Source organism: Corvus moneduloides, chromosome 5 (assembly GCF_009650955.1).
Source record: "Corvus moneduloides isolate bCorMon1 chromosome 5, bCorMon1.pri, whole genome shotgun sequence".
NCBI lineage: Eukaryota > Metazoa > Chordata > Aves > Passeriformes > Corvidae > Corvus > Corvus moneduloides.
In genome coordinates, this window is record NC_045480.1 from 27028415 (window position 1) to 27046438 (window position 18024).

Sequence of the window (18024 nt, forward strand, 5' to 3'; positions counted from 1 at the left end):
CTTTCAGTGAACGTCTTACTCTGGTTAAATTGATCAGTGTGCACTTTGTAAAAACATTTCAAGATAAAATGAATCAAGTAGTCAAATAACCAGGAAGTCCAATGATTCATTACAGCTGATATCTTTAGTTATATTAGTATTGCATCTTTAACTTCTTTTAAAGGCAATTAATTATTTGCAGCCCTGATTTTCTTACTGCTAAACACTTAGACCTTTATGACTGAATTTTCTTGGAGTGGGGAGCTGTATGACTTTTTTGCCATCTAACTTTTTGTCCTGTTTCCAAGGGTGGAAGAATAGTTGCTTGGTCTGATGAAGGCTGCAGCCACTGTGTGGGTCACAAAAGCACTCTGCATGGCACCCACGTGCTTCCCACTGAGGCAATTGTTTCCTTTCCACTTGTGTCAGCATTTTGCCCACACTTTTCAAACCAAAGGCCACATCCTTATGGATCATTTTATTCTGAGTGATGAGCCAGTCAGGTGTTTTTTTCCCCTGGCATATGAAGAGTGAGAAAAATAGCATAGAGTCCCCTAATGATTCAGTGTAATGTTTTAAAAAGTCAGGGCTTATTTCTAGATGGATGTGGTCATAGTTTTCCCTTTATAAGTGCATATGCCAATTGCAACTCGACTGTACTGCCATATGAATCAGAAGTGCCTATGTAGAAAGCCTGCTGATGTGGGAGTTTCAAGCATGCTTCAGTGAAGAGAAGCTGTAACTCTACCCCAAGTGCATTTTGGAAGCCAATTTCATGCTCTGTTACAAATAGGAAAAAAACCTACCTGCGCTAGGTACACAGCACAGATACTCTTGGCTTTATCTAATCATGAAGATGGGTAAGACAGAATGTTATTTCACTTTGTATGAGTTCTTGTGGGGAAACCACAGAGCTACAGCTGCAGGCTTGGTTGCAAAAGTATAGTTTAGATACTTGGAGCTATCTCTTCTTGGCAATTATATAATCCATTTTTATAGCAAACTATATAGGAAGGAGATAGATGACTTTACCATGCTATTACGTATCAAAAATTCTAGGGCTAAGAGTTTCATATAGCAGCTCCCCCGTGCCCCCAAGTCTACACATACGAAATCAGAACAATGTGGTTGAGAAAACACAGTAACAATTAAGGATGAAGGGTGTTTCCATGTGGTCAGAATCAGTAAGTTTTCACAGCTCTCAGTAGACCTGAACCGCCTATTTCAGCAGAGAACTTGGCTCCTTAGATTCCTACACGTCTTTTTGCCACAGACGACTCTGCTCTTGGAGATACATGCCAGAGTCAGCGAGCTGCTGAGAAGCCCCAGAGCAAAAGACACAAGACTAAAAAAGCTGGACTCAACACATGTTAATACTGGGGAAAAATCACAGGTTTTTAAGTGCCTTCTTCCTTACTCTAAGAACTAGATAGCACTGATGAAATGCCTTGATGGAAATTTTCCGTATCAGTTTTCAAGTAGGAATTTGTGAGTGTATTCAGTGTCAGACATTTCTGAATTTAGAAGTGTATAATGGAATATAAGGGACATAAATTGTCCCACCTTTTTAAATAGGCTTCAAACAGTGCAATCTACATGCAATCTTATAGCTGTCTGATTATTTCATCTCACTATTTGATTTGACATATTTCCTTTATGATGAGTCTGCCAGCTAAAGTACAATGGGACTGGACTGTTTAATTTAATGGCTTCCATTAGATTATAAAGTTCTCACTTGAATGAATGAGGAATTATAAGCAATTTAATTCATGAAGAGCAGCATTGAGCACAGACTGAATTTGAGCTTATGGAGGGGACACGAGGAGCAAGAAATATTTTTATTAACTTTAAACTGCTGTTAAAATCCTCATGATCTCTATGGTTAGAAAAGAAATATAGAATCTGAATACCTTGATTTTTTTAAACTATAAATGCTTATTAATCAATCATTCTCAGATTTAGATAAACAGCTATATTGAAACATAGTGTTTGAGTAAAGCAACTTGTGGCTAGTACTTTAAATTTAGAGTTATTTTCATTGAAATAAACTGATGTGTAGGACCAAATGAGCATCTCTTCCATTTTCCCATCTCCAGCACCGACCAGGTCCAAATCCTCAGCTTTATTAAAGCAGCCCTAATTCAAAATCTATTGCATTCAAAGGATTTAGATTTCAAAAGAAGCAGAAGCAAACCATATAAGTGGAAGTTATATACTCTTTGCCTATTTTCAAGCCAAAAATTGGAACAGAATATTTTGAATACCCACAAAATAGTTGAAGTATATTACATTATTCTAAGTTAATAAAAAAATAGCCAAAAGTTGAAAGAATTATAGAAGGGATAGTCTCATTTTTGCTTGTAAAATCATTTATACTTAGTACCATGATATTTGTCTTCCCACTGCTGTGCTTCCCAGGAGTCACTTTGGTGATGTTAGTGGTGTTAATTAGTGGAACTCCAGCCCTTCTTAGAACCAAGTGACTTCCTGCTCTTTACTGTAACAAGAGCAGATAGTTTAGTGTTTGGTGAAACAACCAGTCTGGGTAAATATCTCAGGGTACAGTGGGCATGGGAAAAAGGACGAATGGTGTGGGTGTGGATGGGTGCCAAGGGGACCCTGAGAAGGCCGGGGAGATGTAGGAATTACGAGCTCTGGGCTTTGTTGCCTGCATGTCACTGTTGTGTTGTGCTACTCCAGTCAAGGACTTTACCTGGATGAACACCTGTAAAGGGCTTTACAGACTTGCTCCCTCTCCTGTTCTAAAAGGTATAGCAGCCTTTTTGAAGGGAAAAAAATAGAGTTAATTAAGTAAAGAATGACTACATATTATGTCAGCATCTATAAAACATAGGTTTATAACTTAGGTACACAGTAAACCAAAAATTTTGCTTCTTCATGTGTTGCCATAGCAAATCTTTGTAGGAGAGATTTTAGGCAGCTTAAATGCAAGTGATTTATGTGAAAAGAATAATAAAATAATTAAAGAATAAAAAATATTAAATAATAATTTTCAATTTAACTTCTGTTTTCTCTGATATCGGAGACTGGAAATCTACTTCCACAGAGAGAAAATGCATACTGACCAGGCAGCAAAGAATCAAAAGAAATGTAGCATGAGAATATTTTTGGGTATTTTTTTAAGGTATACCACATACCTTTTCTAAATTCTCTTTGCTCCCAACACCAGAAGGAGCCCTCTGCCAAACAAACTCCTGATCAAACAACCTAGAAGTTATTTTCATTCAAGCTCCTTGTTTACAGGTTGCTCTTATACAAGTCCTCAGTTTACAGCCAGGTACTAAAAGAGAGGAAAAAAACCTACTGACCTCCAAACCCTGCTGTTCCATGATGAACCACTCTCCTCAAGCTGGTATCTTCTCCAGAAACACGGCTCTTTTTTGTTTTTTCTGACTCAGTTTTTTTGGAAATTGTCCTAGAAAGCACAGGCAAAACTGTCAGAGAGCTTATAACAGCAGGAAATTCATCACTGGCTGCCAAGGTCCAAGATCTCCACGCTATATTTGCAAGTGCAGCAACATGCACCTAGTTGAGAGCATTATTATGTACTTTCAATTAACAGACACCTGGTTACTGGCTGTCCTAAACAGCTTTCCAACACAACACAATAAAAACTGCTCACATTGGCTTTAGTGAATGCTCCAAAGCACATTGAGTTGTAGCATGCAAAAGGCAGGATTTCTTTCCCATCTGTTCATGTGTATCAAATATTGCATGAATGTAATGATGATAATTCATGCCAGTTGGGGGTTATTTAGATGAGGCTCTTTGTTTTGAGCTTATCTTTCATCAGACCATGTTCACCAGTGCCTGGGTCCATTTTGTCCATCAGCAGTTGGGGTTTTTTTGAGATACAGGGAAGTTGCTTTGTTAGGCTTTAAATTAAGTTCCTGTTATGGAAGGATGGCAGGTAGGATTTGGGAAAAAGTAAAGCATTTTCACAGAAGGAGGAAAATACAGTTCCAGTGTGAATGATTTCAGTGTCAGAATTCATCTGCAGTTAAGGAAATAAATTTTATTTGAGAAATAAAGTCATCGTTTTCTCCTACTGCAACTTCTTTATTTTAATTAATATCTATGTTACAGTCCAGAGGAAACAGCAATGGGAAGAGAAGTTTCTGTTGCAAAACAATTGGGTGGGAACACATGGTATTAAGAATAATGTGTTTTAAAAAGTAACAGTGGGATGATATTTGGTGTTCTCATTAGCACTGCAGGACACCATGGAGCATAAGGATGCCCATGCCCTGAAGCTCATGCCTGAGGCAGTCATTCATCTCTTCTCCCAACACTCTCTCAAACAGATTTCCAACCTGAGTGCACGATGTCCTTTGTGTGTGAAATTGTGTATTGACCGAGAAGCAAGTAAAAGGGGGTGATGTTTTAACTGTTTTGAAAAAATCCTTGCCACTTGCAAGTTCCTGTGTTACACACTTATATTACTTATCTAATCCGCTGTATCACCCAGCAGGAAAGTGGGCACAAGCTGTCCAGCCTTCACCCCACATAAACGGATTTGAAACACATGGCTCGCAAAACCCAGAACAGTCCTAACAGTGAGGTTAGTTGGGTGTGCTGCTTCTAAAAACAAGGATTACTTATTTTTTTACATCAAACTAATAAAACTTGGAAATGGTTTTAGGTCTGGATTTGGCAGATCTTTGGATTTCCCAAAGTTTGGGAATGCTGAGGTTGTTGGAGAACGTTAAGTAGAAACCAAAGAGTAAAGGCAACACTTGGTAAATGTCCCCAAATGAAAGGACTAAGAAGAACAAAACATTTTCCTTTCACATAGATAATATGGCTGAAATCAAGGGACAGTGACCTTGTGGTGCAAAGTCCTTGACTTCACTTTTTTGTTGTGTGAAGTGTCTCTTAGTTAAGCAGAAAAGCCACCCAGTGACATAGCTTTGCTTACTTGTTCAAAGAAGTTGAGAAGGTTTTGTAGAGTCCCTTCCTGGCTGGGTGTGTGCAGAGTGTGGGGAGCAAGCAAAAGCAAATTATTCTGCTATAGCTGGACAGCAATATAAAATTAATATTCAGCTAAATGAAACTTTTCCTCTAGGAAAGATCTTATAAACTTTTGCCTTTTCTTTGTTCAGGTACCAGTTGAAAGGGCCTGATAAAAATGGACATCGGAAACGAACAGCAGCTTTTTAAGCCACCAGTCCGTCACAGCGACAGCTGAGGATGGTTCAATTCTGCATATTGCTTATTGTTTGTTCCAGACTCAAAACGTGGGTTATTTGGAAACCTGATCCATATGAGCTGCAAATGCCCATGTGGGTGAGGAATTGCCCTTTATAAAGGGAACACAGCATTTCTTACTCCTCTTCATGGATATTAACCGCTTCCTTCCCAGAATGTTGCCATGACTTAGCTGACTTCTCTGCTTTGCAGGTATGAAAAATAAGATTAAAATGAAGAGTACAAAACCCAAGAATGAAATAATTTAAGGACAGAGTTCTGGAAAAAAATGTTTCCAGAAAAATCCTTACCTTTTTGCTATTTGACTATATAAAGCCATTGAAGGGCTGCTTCTTTTTTGCTTGTTTTTGTTTGTTGGCTTTTTTGGTTGGTTGGTTGTTTTTTTGATATTATCTTATGCTTTTTAGGTCAGTTTTGTTGATATTCATGTATTCACATAATCATGCCAAGGGCCCAAGAAAAGTAGTAACAAGTAATTCTGTAAATAATATGATAACATCTTATTATCTAAGGCATACATGGAAAATTATTATGGATGACAAAATATTTTTAGGGGGAAATTAGCTAAGCAAATACATGAAGAATGAGGCAGTAGACAGTGCATAACCCATTAGCTTAATTCCTATCTGTATAAAAAGCAACCATAAACTGAGTAAGCTTGATTAGAAAGTTTCTTTCCCTTGTAAACTTTAATTTCTTTCTAAGGAAGTGATCTTTAAAGGGTCATTTATTTCATAACCTGTCTGCAATAGAGTTTTCCCCCTTTCCTTTGAAATCGCTAGATATAGTCATGGTGAGTCAGTGAAAGCAACAGCTCCCTTGTTAGATCACTCTGGACCTGATTTTTTTCCACTTACTTTGGTTGAGGTTATGAGGAGGTATGTTGCTTGGAAATAAAATTCAATAGTAATGACCTTTTAGGACAAACTTCAGGCACATTTGTATCACAGCATTAGTTCCTGCTGCCTCTGGACAGTTGTTTGTTGTCTTTGTAAAGATATTCTGTCAAATAGTAGTTAACTACTCTTGATGCCTGCAAATCTCCCTCCCTGAAAGGAGTGCTGCAATTATTAACTGACGACTGCCTGAAAAGTAAAAAACAATAATATAATAACCTAATTATTGTACATGTAAGAGTAATTCAGGTTGCAGCCTCTACTGCTCTGATCTAAGCTCCATAGTTGTCTGATATATACAAATATTGGCTTACTCATTTTCTAGTTGAGAAATAGAGGAAGAGAGAGATTGCATTATTTGTCCCGTGCAATACAATGAGTTCTTGACAGGGATGAGAATAGAAAGCACAGACTTGCCTATCCAGTCTTCAGCCCTTCCTGCTTTCCTGAACATCCTTTCCCAAAGGATGAGTCCTATGAATGTGTCCAATAATATTGGCTAATAAATGGCTGCAAAATTCACTGAAGTTGGTGGACTGATATTGCAATCCCTTGGAGAAAGAGAAGCTAAATACTCTTCCATTCAAGAGCTGGAATAGTAGATGATACTGTCCAAAATCACAGGAGTAATAGGAAAAATAAAGAAGCCCATACGTAATGGCTAATAGGAAAAAACCCCAACACCCCAACACATAAAGGGTATGGAATGTCACTAGAGGACTGCCACTGGAGGAGGACCTGCATCTAGGTTTTTTTTTCATTAAGAAATGGTATAATTAATTCAAATTTAGCAGAGTTTCATGGAAAAAAAAAGTTTCACATGGGAAATATGACTCATTTTCATATTACTGGGATTTTGATAAATAAAGTTCAATTATATAGAGCATGGTGAAGGAAGTGGTTTGTTTTATCTGGGGTGGGGCCTGGCTGCACAAGAGTGAGAAGGAGAGATTGACTATATTAAAGAAACACGTTGTCCAGGTACATTTCTTTTACAAGTGTCATGACAACTAAACAGAGGCACTAAACAGTGAGCATTTCTTCACAGCCGTTACCACACCAAACACTGGCTGGGCACAGTCTGTGCTCTGCAGTACCACTTATTTTAGGATAGACTGATTGCCTTTCCTCATCCTCTGCAACTGCATTTGGGAACAATAAATAAGTATGAATGTGTAACATTACCATAAAATAAAGCTTTTAGATATCAAGCACTGTGTTCTTTAAGTCATGGTAAAAACACAATTTAATGTAAGTATTGAATAATACTCTGAAGCATGTTAATACAAAAGTTTGGTTGATTCAATGTTGGTTGAAACATCATGACAGGATAGTGATGCAGTATGCCCAGAAATAACCCATAAATGTCAACAGTAGAATTAGCAACCTGTGCTTGAGCATTTAAAAATATCACAGTTGTAAAGGTTAGGGGGAAGAATTCTGCTTATATATTGGGCTTTATGTTGTCCTCAAAGTCATATTCTGATGCTGTCTTAGTCAACACTGGCCTCTGCCTGAAATACTCATCTTGCAGAATTAAAAGTCTGTGACCTCACCTCAGAATACTTTTGTTCATCTGAAAATGTGCATCCAGAATGAAGAAAGAGAAATAAACCATAAATCAATTACATCATCCTTGCTTTACCTAATATTTTCTGCTAGTGTGTAATAATTAACAATTACTAAGGGACAAAAGAAAACTAATCCATTCCTTGGAAAGTGAAGTGCTGTAATGACAAACTTTCTGAGCAACCTCGGCTGTCCCAGCGCATTCCAGGCAAGATGAACGGTTCCAGAGACATCAAGGGATCAGGTTATACTGGAACAATGTGCTACAAGATCTGCACTTTGAACTGCATCCAGGAGGGAATGGGTCATCAAGGTAGCTGCTGAGGAGCTGGTGAAAATGTTCCTACCAGTTCAACTGTTCTAGCTGGGAGGTGGCCAGATTCAGCTCAAGTTGAAGTTATCTAAAATATATAAGGATTTTGGTACGCATTACCCAATTTCTACCATTTTCACCAAATTAAGAGTCGGAAAGTTATTTATCAGGTAAACTACCCTGAGAATGAAAAATACTTCATAAATGACAGGGAGAATTACATGACTAATGAATAAATAAAATTTAAGATTTTATTTGTGCTCCTGAAGCTTGTTTTCAAAGAGCAGAGATAATAACACCTGTAGTTCTTCTCCAGTGTTCTGTGTTCCACACATTACCATGTCTTACATCTGCACAGAAAAACACAGCTCTGCACACCAGAATTTTTATGAGGATGCTGTAAGAAACTTTATTCCAGATGCTGTTATTACCAATCCCACTGTAAAGCTGCAAACCCACCTGGAGCTTCTTTACTCTTAGCTATAGTGAAGTGATTGATGGTAAAATTTGCTCTCTAAGCATTTGTGATGGCTAGTTTGCAATATTGGGTGACATCTGTATCTTGTTTCAACATTTTTGCTTCTGTTCTGTACCTGACTTGAATATTTTTTCTCATATGTGTGTCAAATGAAATCCAAAGGATGTTTCAGTCTGTCTTATTCCAAATTTCATTCAGCACTCACCCCTCTATTTTACCCTCGCAGGGATTTGGGAAAGTGTTTAACAGCCTCCACCTCTTGACTTTTATTTGACCCTGGTAGGTCTCTCCATGCAGCCCGGGACAACCTGCAAACTCCAGGGTGTTGACTTCTCTGCTGTTTCTGTAGTCATGTTAATTTCACTATTAGCACCAGGTGAAATGTTTGTGACTGGTTCAACTCTGCATTGTGCAGTGAGGGTGAGTGAAATCTAACAAGGCAATGGATTGATCCATTTGAAAAAATTAATAAGAGGAAGATTTTTTCAGAGCAGATAATTAAAATGTTCTGTTGCCACATATATATATATGTATATATATATATATATATATATGTATTAAAAATGATTGTCCTATTTTTCTTCTTTAAGAATTTTTACTGGATTTTTAAGTTGCACACAAGCATTCAAAGAAATTAAAATCTCCAGAAATGTGATTTTCCATGTCATGTATTTAGTCATGTCTAATAAATAGTGTTTGAAGTCATGAGAACATTTAAATGAGTAACTTTATAATTTTCTCCTACCATATCTGACTTTTCAATTGAGATTAAATTATATTTTTAGCATTTCTATGGTTATCTGGTGCACAGAACATAACCCAGTCTAATGTAAAACAACAAATCTAATTCATAAAAAAGAATAAAGAACAGAGACATAGGTAAACATCATTCAGCTTCTGGGAAAGTGCATTTCTGAAGTGAGAGAAATTCTAGCAGAGCCCACGTAGTGATTGTGAATCCTGCGGCTGGAAACTTCTCCTTGGTTTCTTTATTTGTACGCCATAAATTCTATTTGTTCAAGATATTTTAAAAGAATGGATTGGTGATTATTTATTTCAGTCATCTCCCATGTTTTAAATTTCTGTCTCCATCCTGCAGTTAAATGCTTATGTCCTAAGAACCCAGGAATAAGTTTGAAGGTACTTCAAATATTTTTAATTTGAGAGGAAATATGTACTGTAAGACATGAAGTGTTTTTCAACCTAGTCCTTTGATAGTCTGATGTGCCATAAATCATAGAGTGTGTTAGCTATAAATATAATATGCAGTTTGACAGCTTTGTTTGATTTTGGTTCCCTAAATGATTCTGAAGGAATAAAAAGAATACATTTAGACAGGAGCAAGAAACTCCAGCCTTTTATTTGCCACACTTTTGAGAATGTAAATTGTGTTTGTTAATGAACAACATTAGGAAAATCAGCAATGAGGAACCTTTCAACTCTCTGACAAAATTTTAGACCTCATTAGCAAAATCCTTTCCCACTCCTTTAGTCACAGGTAAAATCCCAGGATAAAAGGGCTCATTGTTCCCTGATGTAAAAGGTAGTTCAGTTCTGACTGATTTTTATTGTCTTCAGTTTTAGCTGAAACATTGAAGCTCAGAAACATTGACAAGGTCAGTGGTGTGCTTTAACTGGGTACAGCTCAGCCATGCAATTGTATGTATATTCCACCAAGACAACTCACAAACTACTTGCAAAACTTGTTCTCCTAAGACTCTTCAGAGGCAGTCATCCCACATGGTGAAATATTCTCTGAAGTCACTTAAAAAGTGATGATCACATTAAATGAAATAAAAAGCAAGCATCAGCAGTCTTGTCATCTGTAAGAACATAGGTTTCTGACATTCAGAAGCATGTTGTGTAACAACCAGCATCAATGCTCAGCCTTAGTATGGCTCCAGCTGAAGTCAAAGCAAATTGAATGGAAGCGAGATCAGCTAGGGAGTTTATTTTATGTAAAATATAAACATGTTAACAGGAGAAAATACTGTCTTCTTATGTTACAACCTTAATAACCAACATGATTTTTATCTTACAGTTCTGCAGGTGGTGCAGGGTTCAATTACATGTACATGATGATTAAAAAGAGCAGATATTCATCTGTACACATACACTGAGTATTGTGCGCTGTACTAGAAATCCAGAATTTTTATATGTCCCCAATTGTGTACCTCATAATTTTACTACCTCTTATTCCATTTAAAAAACTAGCACAAAATTTAAAGTAGTTTTATTATGATTGCATCATTTTGACAAAGTAGAGAGGGACTATATATTTACAAACAGATACACATATTCAGAGCCTCTGAAAAAAACCAATCCTCTCCATATTTCATCCTCTTCTCTTTCTTCTTCCTCCTACCCTATAGTCATACAGGATGTGGTGGCTTTACTCCTAAAGCATCGTGATAAGTTATGGAGTTTGCGTTAGGTGTTTTCCAATGAAAGCCACTGAGACTAGAAAATTGTCTCCAGGAAAAGCAGTGGAACCTATAACATGGTTGCCCTGATGTTGCTCCTGCTGTTAGAATGAGAGTTGAGAGAGGACTAGGAAACAATTTAGCATGTGGACAGAGTCTGGCATGGGACATTTCAAACATGAACACCATTGCAAATACAAAGCTGAGGTTTAAGCTCAGCCTCTTCAAGGAATGTATACCTATTAATAAGATTTTGAGGAGCAGGGACAGAGGGGTTGCAAATACTCATTAATTATCTACTGCAGCAAGCAACACGTTTTGGTGAACTGCAAGATGTCTTCACAAAGGGTTTACTCTCGCCACTTTGGAACCCTACAAGAAGGGTCAGGATTATCTAGAGGATGGAGGTTAGGAAGCTGCATGTCAGTCCAGCTTCTCCCACAGACCCACTGTGCTATTGCAGAAAAGTTACTTACTCTTTCATATTCTTACATACAGTGAAGTTGCCACCTGCAACAGCCTTCACCAGAAGCATTAGGCTGTTTGTTAAATTGACTGCTGTGAATGGTACACAGAAGTTAATTTATTTTACATAGTACAACAGTCCCAGTCTTGATAACCAAGTGAAACAGAATTTATTAAAGAATTATAGCAACTTTGAGACCATGAATAAAGGGAATTATTTGCAGTTTCATAATAAATCAGTCAGGCAAAGCCAGCAAGCAAACCTCCTAGAGGGTAAAGAATCATTAGTATGTAAAATGGTGTGGGTTTAGCAAGATGGTCCCATCAGGTGGGCACATACCTCCCAATAGGTGTTATTTGACCCTGTATGCAAAAGAAGTGTGTTATCTGAATAAATCTTGTAGACAGGCTCAAGCAATCTCTTTGAAGTAATGCCTATTAACTGGAAAGAAATTAAATGGGTGTCTATCGAGGCGAGGCTTGCCAAGGGCTATTTACATAGTAAGAACCATGTTGAATTGAGAAGAAACACCTCAGTATCAGAACAGATGCAACAGGAAAAAGTCCTGGTCTTTTCATTGATCAAAGAAAATACAATATCTAAAGCACTAGGAATAACCCTTGCATTAACAACACAGAAACCCAGTGACTTTCTGATATGGACACCACAGACGCTGTCCTCTAAAAACCATAATTTTACACCAGCACTTATCTTCCTTCATTATCTCTTTGCTTTATATTGGCCCAAGTGCAGAGAAAAAAGATGCAAAGATTTGCTCTCCTTGCCAGCATGCACACAGTGGCCAAGAATAAATGTGGTTCTTCAGATTATTCACACTTGAGACTGAGCAGAGCACTGATAAAATGGCAAAGAGAGCAATACCTGTAGTATTGGCTGATTGACAGTTGACTCTGTGTTTGGTAAAAGAGAATTCTCCTGTAAGAACTGGAACTTTTCTAAATTTTAGTTATTGATAACTGTGTCAGAGATTGAAGTATTACAGTCATCCTCAGATGGGTTAGCAGGCAGAGAGTAAAAAAGAGACTGTGAAATGTGCACTGAGAGCGCAGTTCATCAGGTACCGATGTGTGTAGCAGACACAAAGTAAATGCTGCTTCCATTTTAGATATGAACAAATATGTATGAAAATGCTTGGGCTTTCCAAATTTACAAGCCAACTAGGACTACAAGACTAAAAATGGAAATTGAGTTGTAACTAGAGATTTTGGATCACAAGCAAACAGCTGCAAAAGCAGTCAGACAAAGGTAAAATGTTAAGCTGATCGGAATTTCACAAGATTGACGTTGCTTAAAGTGCTTGGGTTGATTACATTAAAAAAAAAAGTATATAAAAATTAAAGCAAAACAATATTACCACATAAGTTATTATACAAGTACAGTAACAGACCAACAAAAGAAAAATAAATTAAAACAAACCCTTCTAAAAGACACTAGCAAGGAACAGGTACACAGACAAAACTTGTTAAAATTTCTAGTATTCATTCAGCTGTAAGACACTGCTCACAACTATCAGCCACATGCAGCAAAAAAGAGATAAAACAAGAAATGTCTGCTGCTGAGAGGCATCAAATCCCTGGCAGCTGCAAGCTGTCAGCTCAGGTACCAACTACATGATGCTGGAACAGATGAGTGACAGAAATGTAATGTCTGAAGACAAAAGACAGGTTGTGGTATCACTTTAGGACCCATCATGTAAGGTGAATTTCAGTTTAATTTTGTTAGGTCTTTAATATCTTTATTAAACCTGATATGAAGGAAATTCCTACTGCTTAATTTTCTTTACTCCGACAGCTAAAGAAACAAGACTTTTCATACATTATCAGGTACTCTGAGGTAACTAAATTGTTAAAGTAGAATTGACAGGAGTAATTTTGGGACTTGATTTCAAAAAGGTGTTCTGTTTCATTGGTATGGCTTTTCCATTACTCTGCTATTCTGCCTCCCTCTGCTGTGTCCCCTAATTACAAATTCCATAAAATCCCAGCAGCCTATTCTGGGAAACATAAAATTTGAGTTCTGAGCTCATCCTCTAAGATATCTGATTCATCAGCACTGCAGTGCTGTGAAAACACAGCACAAGACAAAAATGTTCATTTTTCTAAGTAGAGAACTTAGTAATAGGATTTATAAATGGACAATGCATCTCAGCAACAGTGTGGGAAACAATTGGAAAACTTCAATTGTTGTTAGACCTAATATACATAGAACCCGACACCATAAAATACAGTCATTTTAGGGAAGTACAGAATATTATTAGACACCTGTGCTAGTATTTTGTTTTCTAGATGGTAGCTGAAAAGCTTTTATTATCTTAGGTATTTTTCCATTCTTTCATAGGGGACTATGCATATCCATGCAAATCTATGCATAAGTGTAAGAGAAAAGGGATTATGCTTTATTTAATCAACTAAAATACTTTATACCATATGATTGCTCCTGTGGGGATCCCAATCCTGCAAAACTTGTGTGAATGTGCTTAATTTGACAAAGAAGAGTTCCTCTGCCTAGACTGGCACTATTCATACAGCTGTGACTGACAGCTTTTGGACTGAAGTCAAGACATTCAGCACACTGGAGGCTAGATCCAATTTATAGAATTGTGACCACAATTTTTTTAATTAAAAAAAAATGCTCCCTGGTTTAGCTAGTGTTAGTATAAAGTATGTATTCCATAATTTTTCAGAGCTGATGTCAGACTACTGATGTTGGACTTGTATGATACTAGTGCTGTGATCTTTTCACGGGCCAGCATGAATTAAAAATGCTTTTTCATACTTTATGAAACGGCTTATTCTAGTAATTTTACTCTCAATAACTTACTGCAATGATCTGTATGTTTTACAATCTAAGGCTGTCTTGCAGTGGAGAAAACCAGAGATTATTATCCTGTTCGTTAGCATTTAAATATTAATTCATACTATTAACATTTTAAAAACCAATTTTCATGTAAGTCAATTGAAATAGGGAAAATGTTTCCTAAAACTGAACTGATTTAAAAATTATTTTTATGAGAAATTACTTTTCATATAAACATGAGTCCTGAAGATTCAAATGATACCTTAAGAATATCTGTTTTGTTGAATCTTTTAAAAACCACAGAATACCATAAGAACGTTCACCAGTAAACAGCGAAATACAGACTTTTGGACCAGCGCTGGTTAATGCTGATCTACAAAGTGATTTCATTCACAGTGAGGAAACCTTACCCATTTAAAAAGGCCAGTAATTATTGTATTTTTATACAGAAATTCTGAATGCTTATAAATAAATCAATTAAAGAAGGATTTGCAGGTTTAGCTTTTCAGTGGAAAAGATCCTGGGTCTCAGTGGGAGTTGAAGTCTCCAGTAAGATGTCTATCTTCTGTATTAGAGACAAAACATTTCATTCTAATATCTATAAAAGAACAAGAGCTGCATCCTAATTATGCTTCTCTTGAGCCTGCATACCAGCCTTCATTCATGTGAGTGATCTCTGTAGACCACTGCTATCATTCACTTCAGTAAGTCCTCCAAGGTTACATTCTATGTCTGTTTTCTTGCATCAGTATAATAACATGATAAATCACAAATAATCTTAGCTGAAAACCCCACTTCGGTTTCTCATTCAGTGTAAAGTGCTACATTGCCTTAGTTTACAAAATGGCCATTGGTAAATCCAACTGAACTTCAGACGATGTTACAGTAGAAGCTACTTCATTTTCACCATTATTTCACAAAAGATATTTCACATTCACAGTAGAATACAATGAAAACATTATTCTCTTTCCTACAGAAGACTAAAATATGAGATGTAGCTGCACTTCAAAAGCCATTTCTTGAAATGGAGTGTTGGCCATAAAGTGTCAGGCAGGCTTCTTAAAGGAAAGGACCAAAACCAACATTGTCTAATAAATACATAATGAGCGAATAAAATATAACAGGTAGAAATAAATTTTGTGAGATGAGAAAATTTCCTTACTAGAACCAACTGTCAGCCCCCATGAAGACAAGAAGAGTGTTTTTGCTGCTGATGTCATTGGAATAGGACTTTGGCTACTGAAGTTCAAGAACTGTATAATGGAATGAAAGTGTCACACTGAACAAGGTAGTTACCCAGCATTACCACTGACTATCAAGCCACTATCAATCCCTTCTCATACCCTATTGATACCTTCTTCTACATTTATTCTTCGCCAAATTCGGGTATTCCGGTGAATTTGGAAATTTTATTAGCCAGTGCATGACAAGTGCCAGCCAAATTCACCCAGGAAAATCACAAACTAAGACTTCTGTACTAGTTTTGAAATCAAGCACTCCAGATCCCTTTCTGTTTCTGTGGTGACAAAACTCTGTCAAATATGACCAAAATGTTAAGGATGATGTATACATGATAGCATGTAAATTAGTGGTTGCTATGTATTATATTTCTAAGAAATGGACTCTGTCTTGAGAAAAGAAAATGGGAACTACAGATACTTAGAAAATTGCAGGACCAAGCTGTGTTTTTTATGTACAAACAACAGTTATTTAAATGACTGGATAATTTCAGTCCTGATGGATATGTTGCATGTGAGCAGTGTTGCAATCTTTGCAAACTCAATCAAAGTAAACAATCTATGATATCATTTTAACAAAAAGGTAAGATCAATCTTTATAAACGTAATTTATCTCTGTATCATATGTGTCATCTTACTCTCTTTATTCCAGTGCTCTGTAAATTCTGAAATCTCACCTCATCTGTATTACCTCATGATGAAGTGACTGAACATACAGAACTACTTAGTTCCAGTGTAATTTAAATCCCTCTATGTGAATTTTAGGTCTGTGGTTATACACTGAAAGTTTTTAACAACCAAAATTGAAATTATTTTGGAAGAATATCTTTTCTGCAGCAGAGTAACAAGTAAAAAGATCCCCTATACAACCACAACTCGAATCATCACTGAATTGATTTTTTTCCTTACACTTAAAAGGGGTAAGTATATGTCAGGATGTATTTAAAGGAATGCTTTGTAAATCAACACACTCCAAAACCATTTAGAAAGTTTTAAATAATTTTGCCCTAAATGTAATGAACACTTTCATATAAAATACTACTCTAGCTGGATTGGGTTTAACAGTTGACATCCAAACCTTATGGTCTGTAAATGTTAGTCCATATAAATTCCACTAAAATCTGACTTCAATTAGCTCTTCAATCAGACTTAAAAACTACAAACAAACCCCCCTCTCTAAAACAAAGTTCTGAATGTCAAAAATGGACGGTTATAGTCAACATCACATAGACCATTGAATAGGAGACAGAGTGTATCGTTGTTCAACCTTCCGAGCTGTGGTCTGTGTAAAAGTCAGTTCAGGGGAGCCATCACCTTCTTTTACGTGCAGCATCATTGTGCGCAATTATCACAGTTTGCCAAGTCACTCTCTTGACTGATAGAATAAAATATAGCCAGACTCTGAATTTTTTGATATATCAGAGGTCAGACCATAGAATTCTTCAATAGCTTGAGCATCTATTTTCTGCAAAATAAATATTTTTTTTAATATGCTGTTAGATAAAACAAATACCAAACACAGATTAAATGACTGTATGAACAGAAATGACAAATTCAATTATTTGTTTAGAGGTAGCAATTAGCAAATTCTGTTTGCAGTTTAAGCAGTGAAAGGGTAATATTTAGGGGCTGAACCTTGCTGATCTCACTCATGAAAGTCATAGGCATGTTTCTGTCACTGAACCTAACTGAATTAGGCTTTTTCCAATAACAAAGAGACTCCTTGGAATGCAGTAATGAACACTGTTAAAACACATAAATGTGACCATGTGATCCCATCTTTCTCAAATTTCCAGAAACCTTCTTCAAGACATGCCCCATCCAGCATCTCAGTGCTTACTTTCCTTACCTCTTCGGAAATCAGACTCAAGACCTCAGTTTTGCCAATGACATAAAGGGTTTGCATAAGAATGCATTTCAGAATCCTTAGACAGAATCTGTAATAGCTGTGGGACAGATTCTACTCTAATCTGCATTCAGGCAATCCCAGATCAACAGCACAATTCAGACTTTCTTGTAACTTCCCTAGTTTTCAAAATTGAAAACTCCATAGCAATGCTAGATTTACCTAGTTCAATTTTGCCAAGTGATAAGGTTTTAATGAATTAAATTGATTTTATTAGATATAGAAAACATTCAAAATTAAACACTTAAAGTCTGGTATTAAAAATATTTGAAGTTGCTATGAAATAAAAAAAACCCTCTGACATTAACAGAGCACAAACTACAGGATTAATAATTTTGTTTACAATCTTTCTTCCTAACAGAGTTGAGCTAAATATTACATTATAACCGAACTGTGGCTTTGCAGTTCTACCCATCTCTGCCCAGTTCCTGATCAGAATCTTAACCCCAAGTAGAGAAGCAAACATAAACACAAAAGTTGTGCTCATGACCTTCAGCATACTGACCTCTACAATGTCATCATCAAACAAGAGCCAAAATCCATGACTTTTCACAATAGTAATGTAATGCCCCCGATTCGGTCCACTAGAGAGCAAAACAAAAACCCAAACCACAAAATATTAGAAAATGCTACTGAGTCCATTTTGATAAGTCACATTTCTTTATGAATTCATAATTATAATTAAATCTTATGAAAAACATAGTAAACCC

The 18024-nt window shown here is 36.6% G+C and overlaps 1 protein-coding gene across 3 annotated transcripts in view; it reads right to left on the bottom strand.

The window, feature by feature from the left end:
• Window positions 1–18024, bottom strand: part of USP46 (ubiquitin specific peptidase 46) — a 68080-nt gene that overhangs the window by 16751 nt on the left and 33305 nt on the right. Inside the window, exons 8-9 of one of the 3 annotated variants that reach the window (XR_004240027.1) lie at window positions 17820–17898; window positions 3309–3415 (exon numbers count right to left, since the gene is read on the bottom strand). Coding sequence is in view for 2 of the 3 variants with exons in the window: in XM_032108004.1 (XP_031963895.1) it covers window positions 16772–16873; window positions 17820–17898 (181 nt within the window). In the remaining variant the exon portion in view is untranslated. Of the gene's footprint in view, window positions 1–3308; window positions 3416–9804; window positions 16874–17819; window positions 17899–18024 lie in introns of those variants that run through there. The other 2 variants (XM_032108004.1, XM_032108005.1) reach the window with 2 other exon arrangements.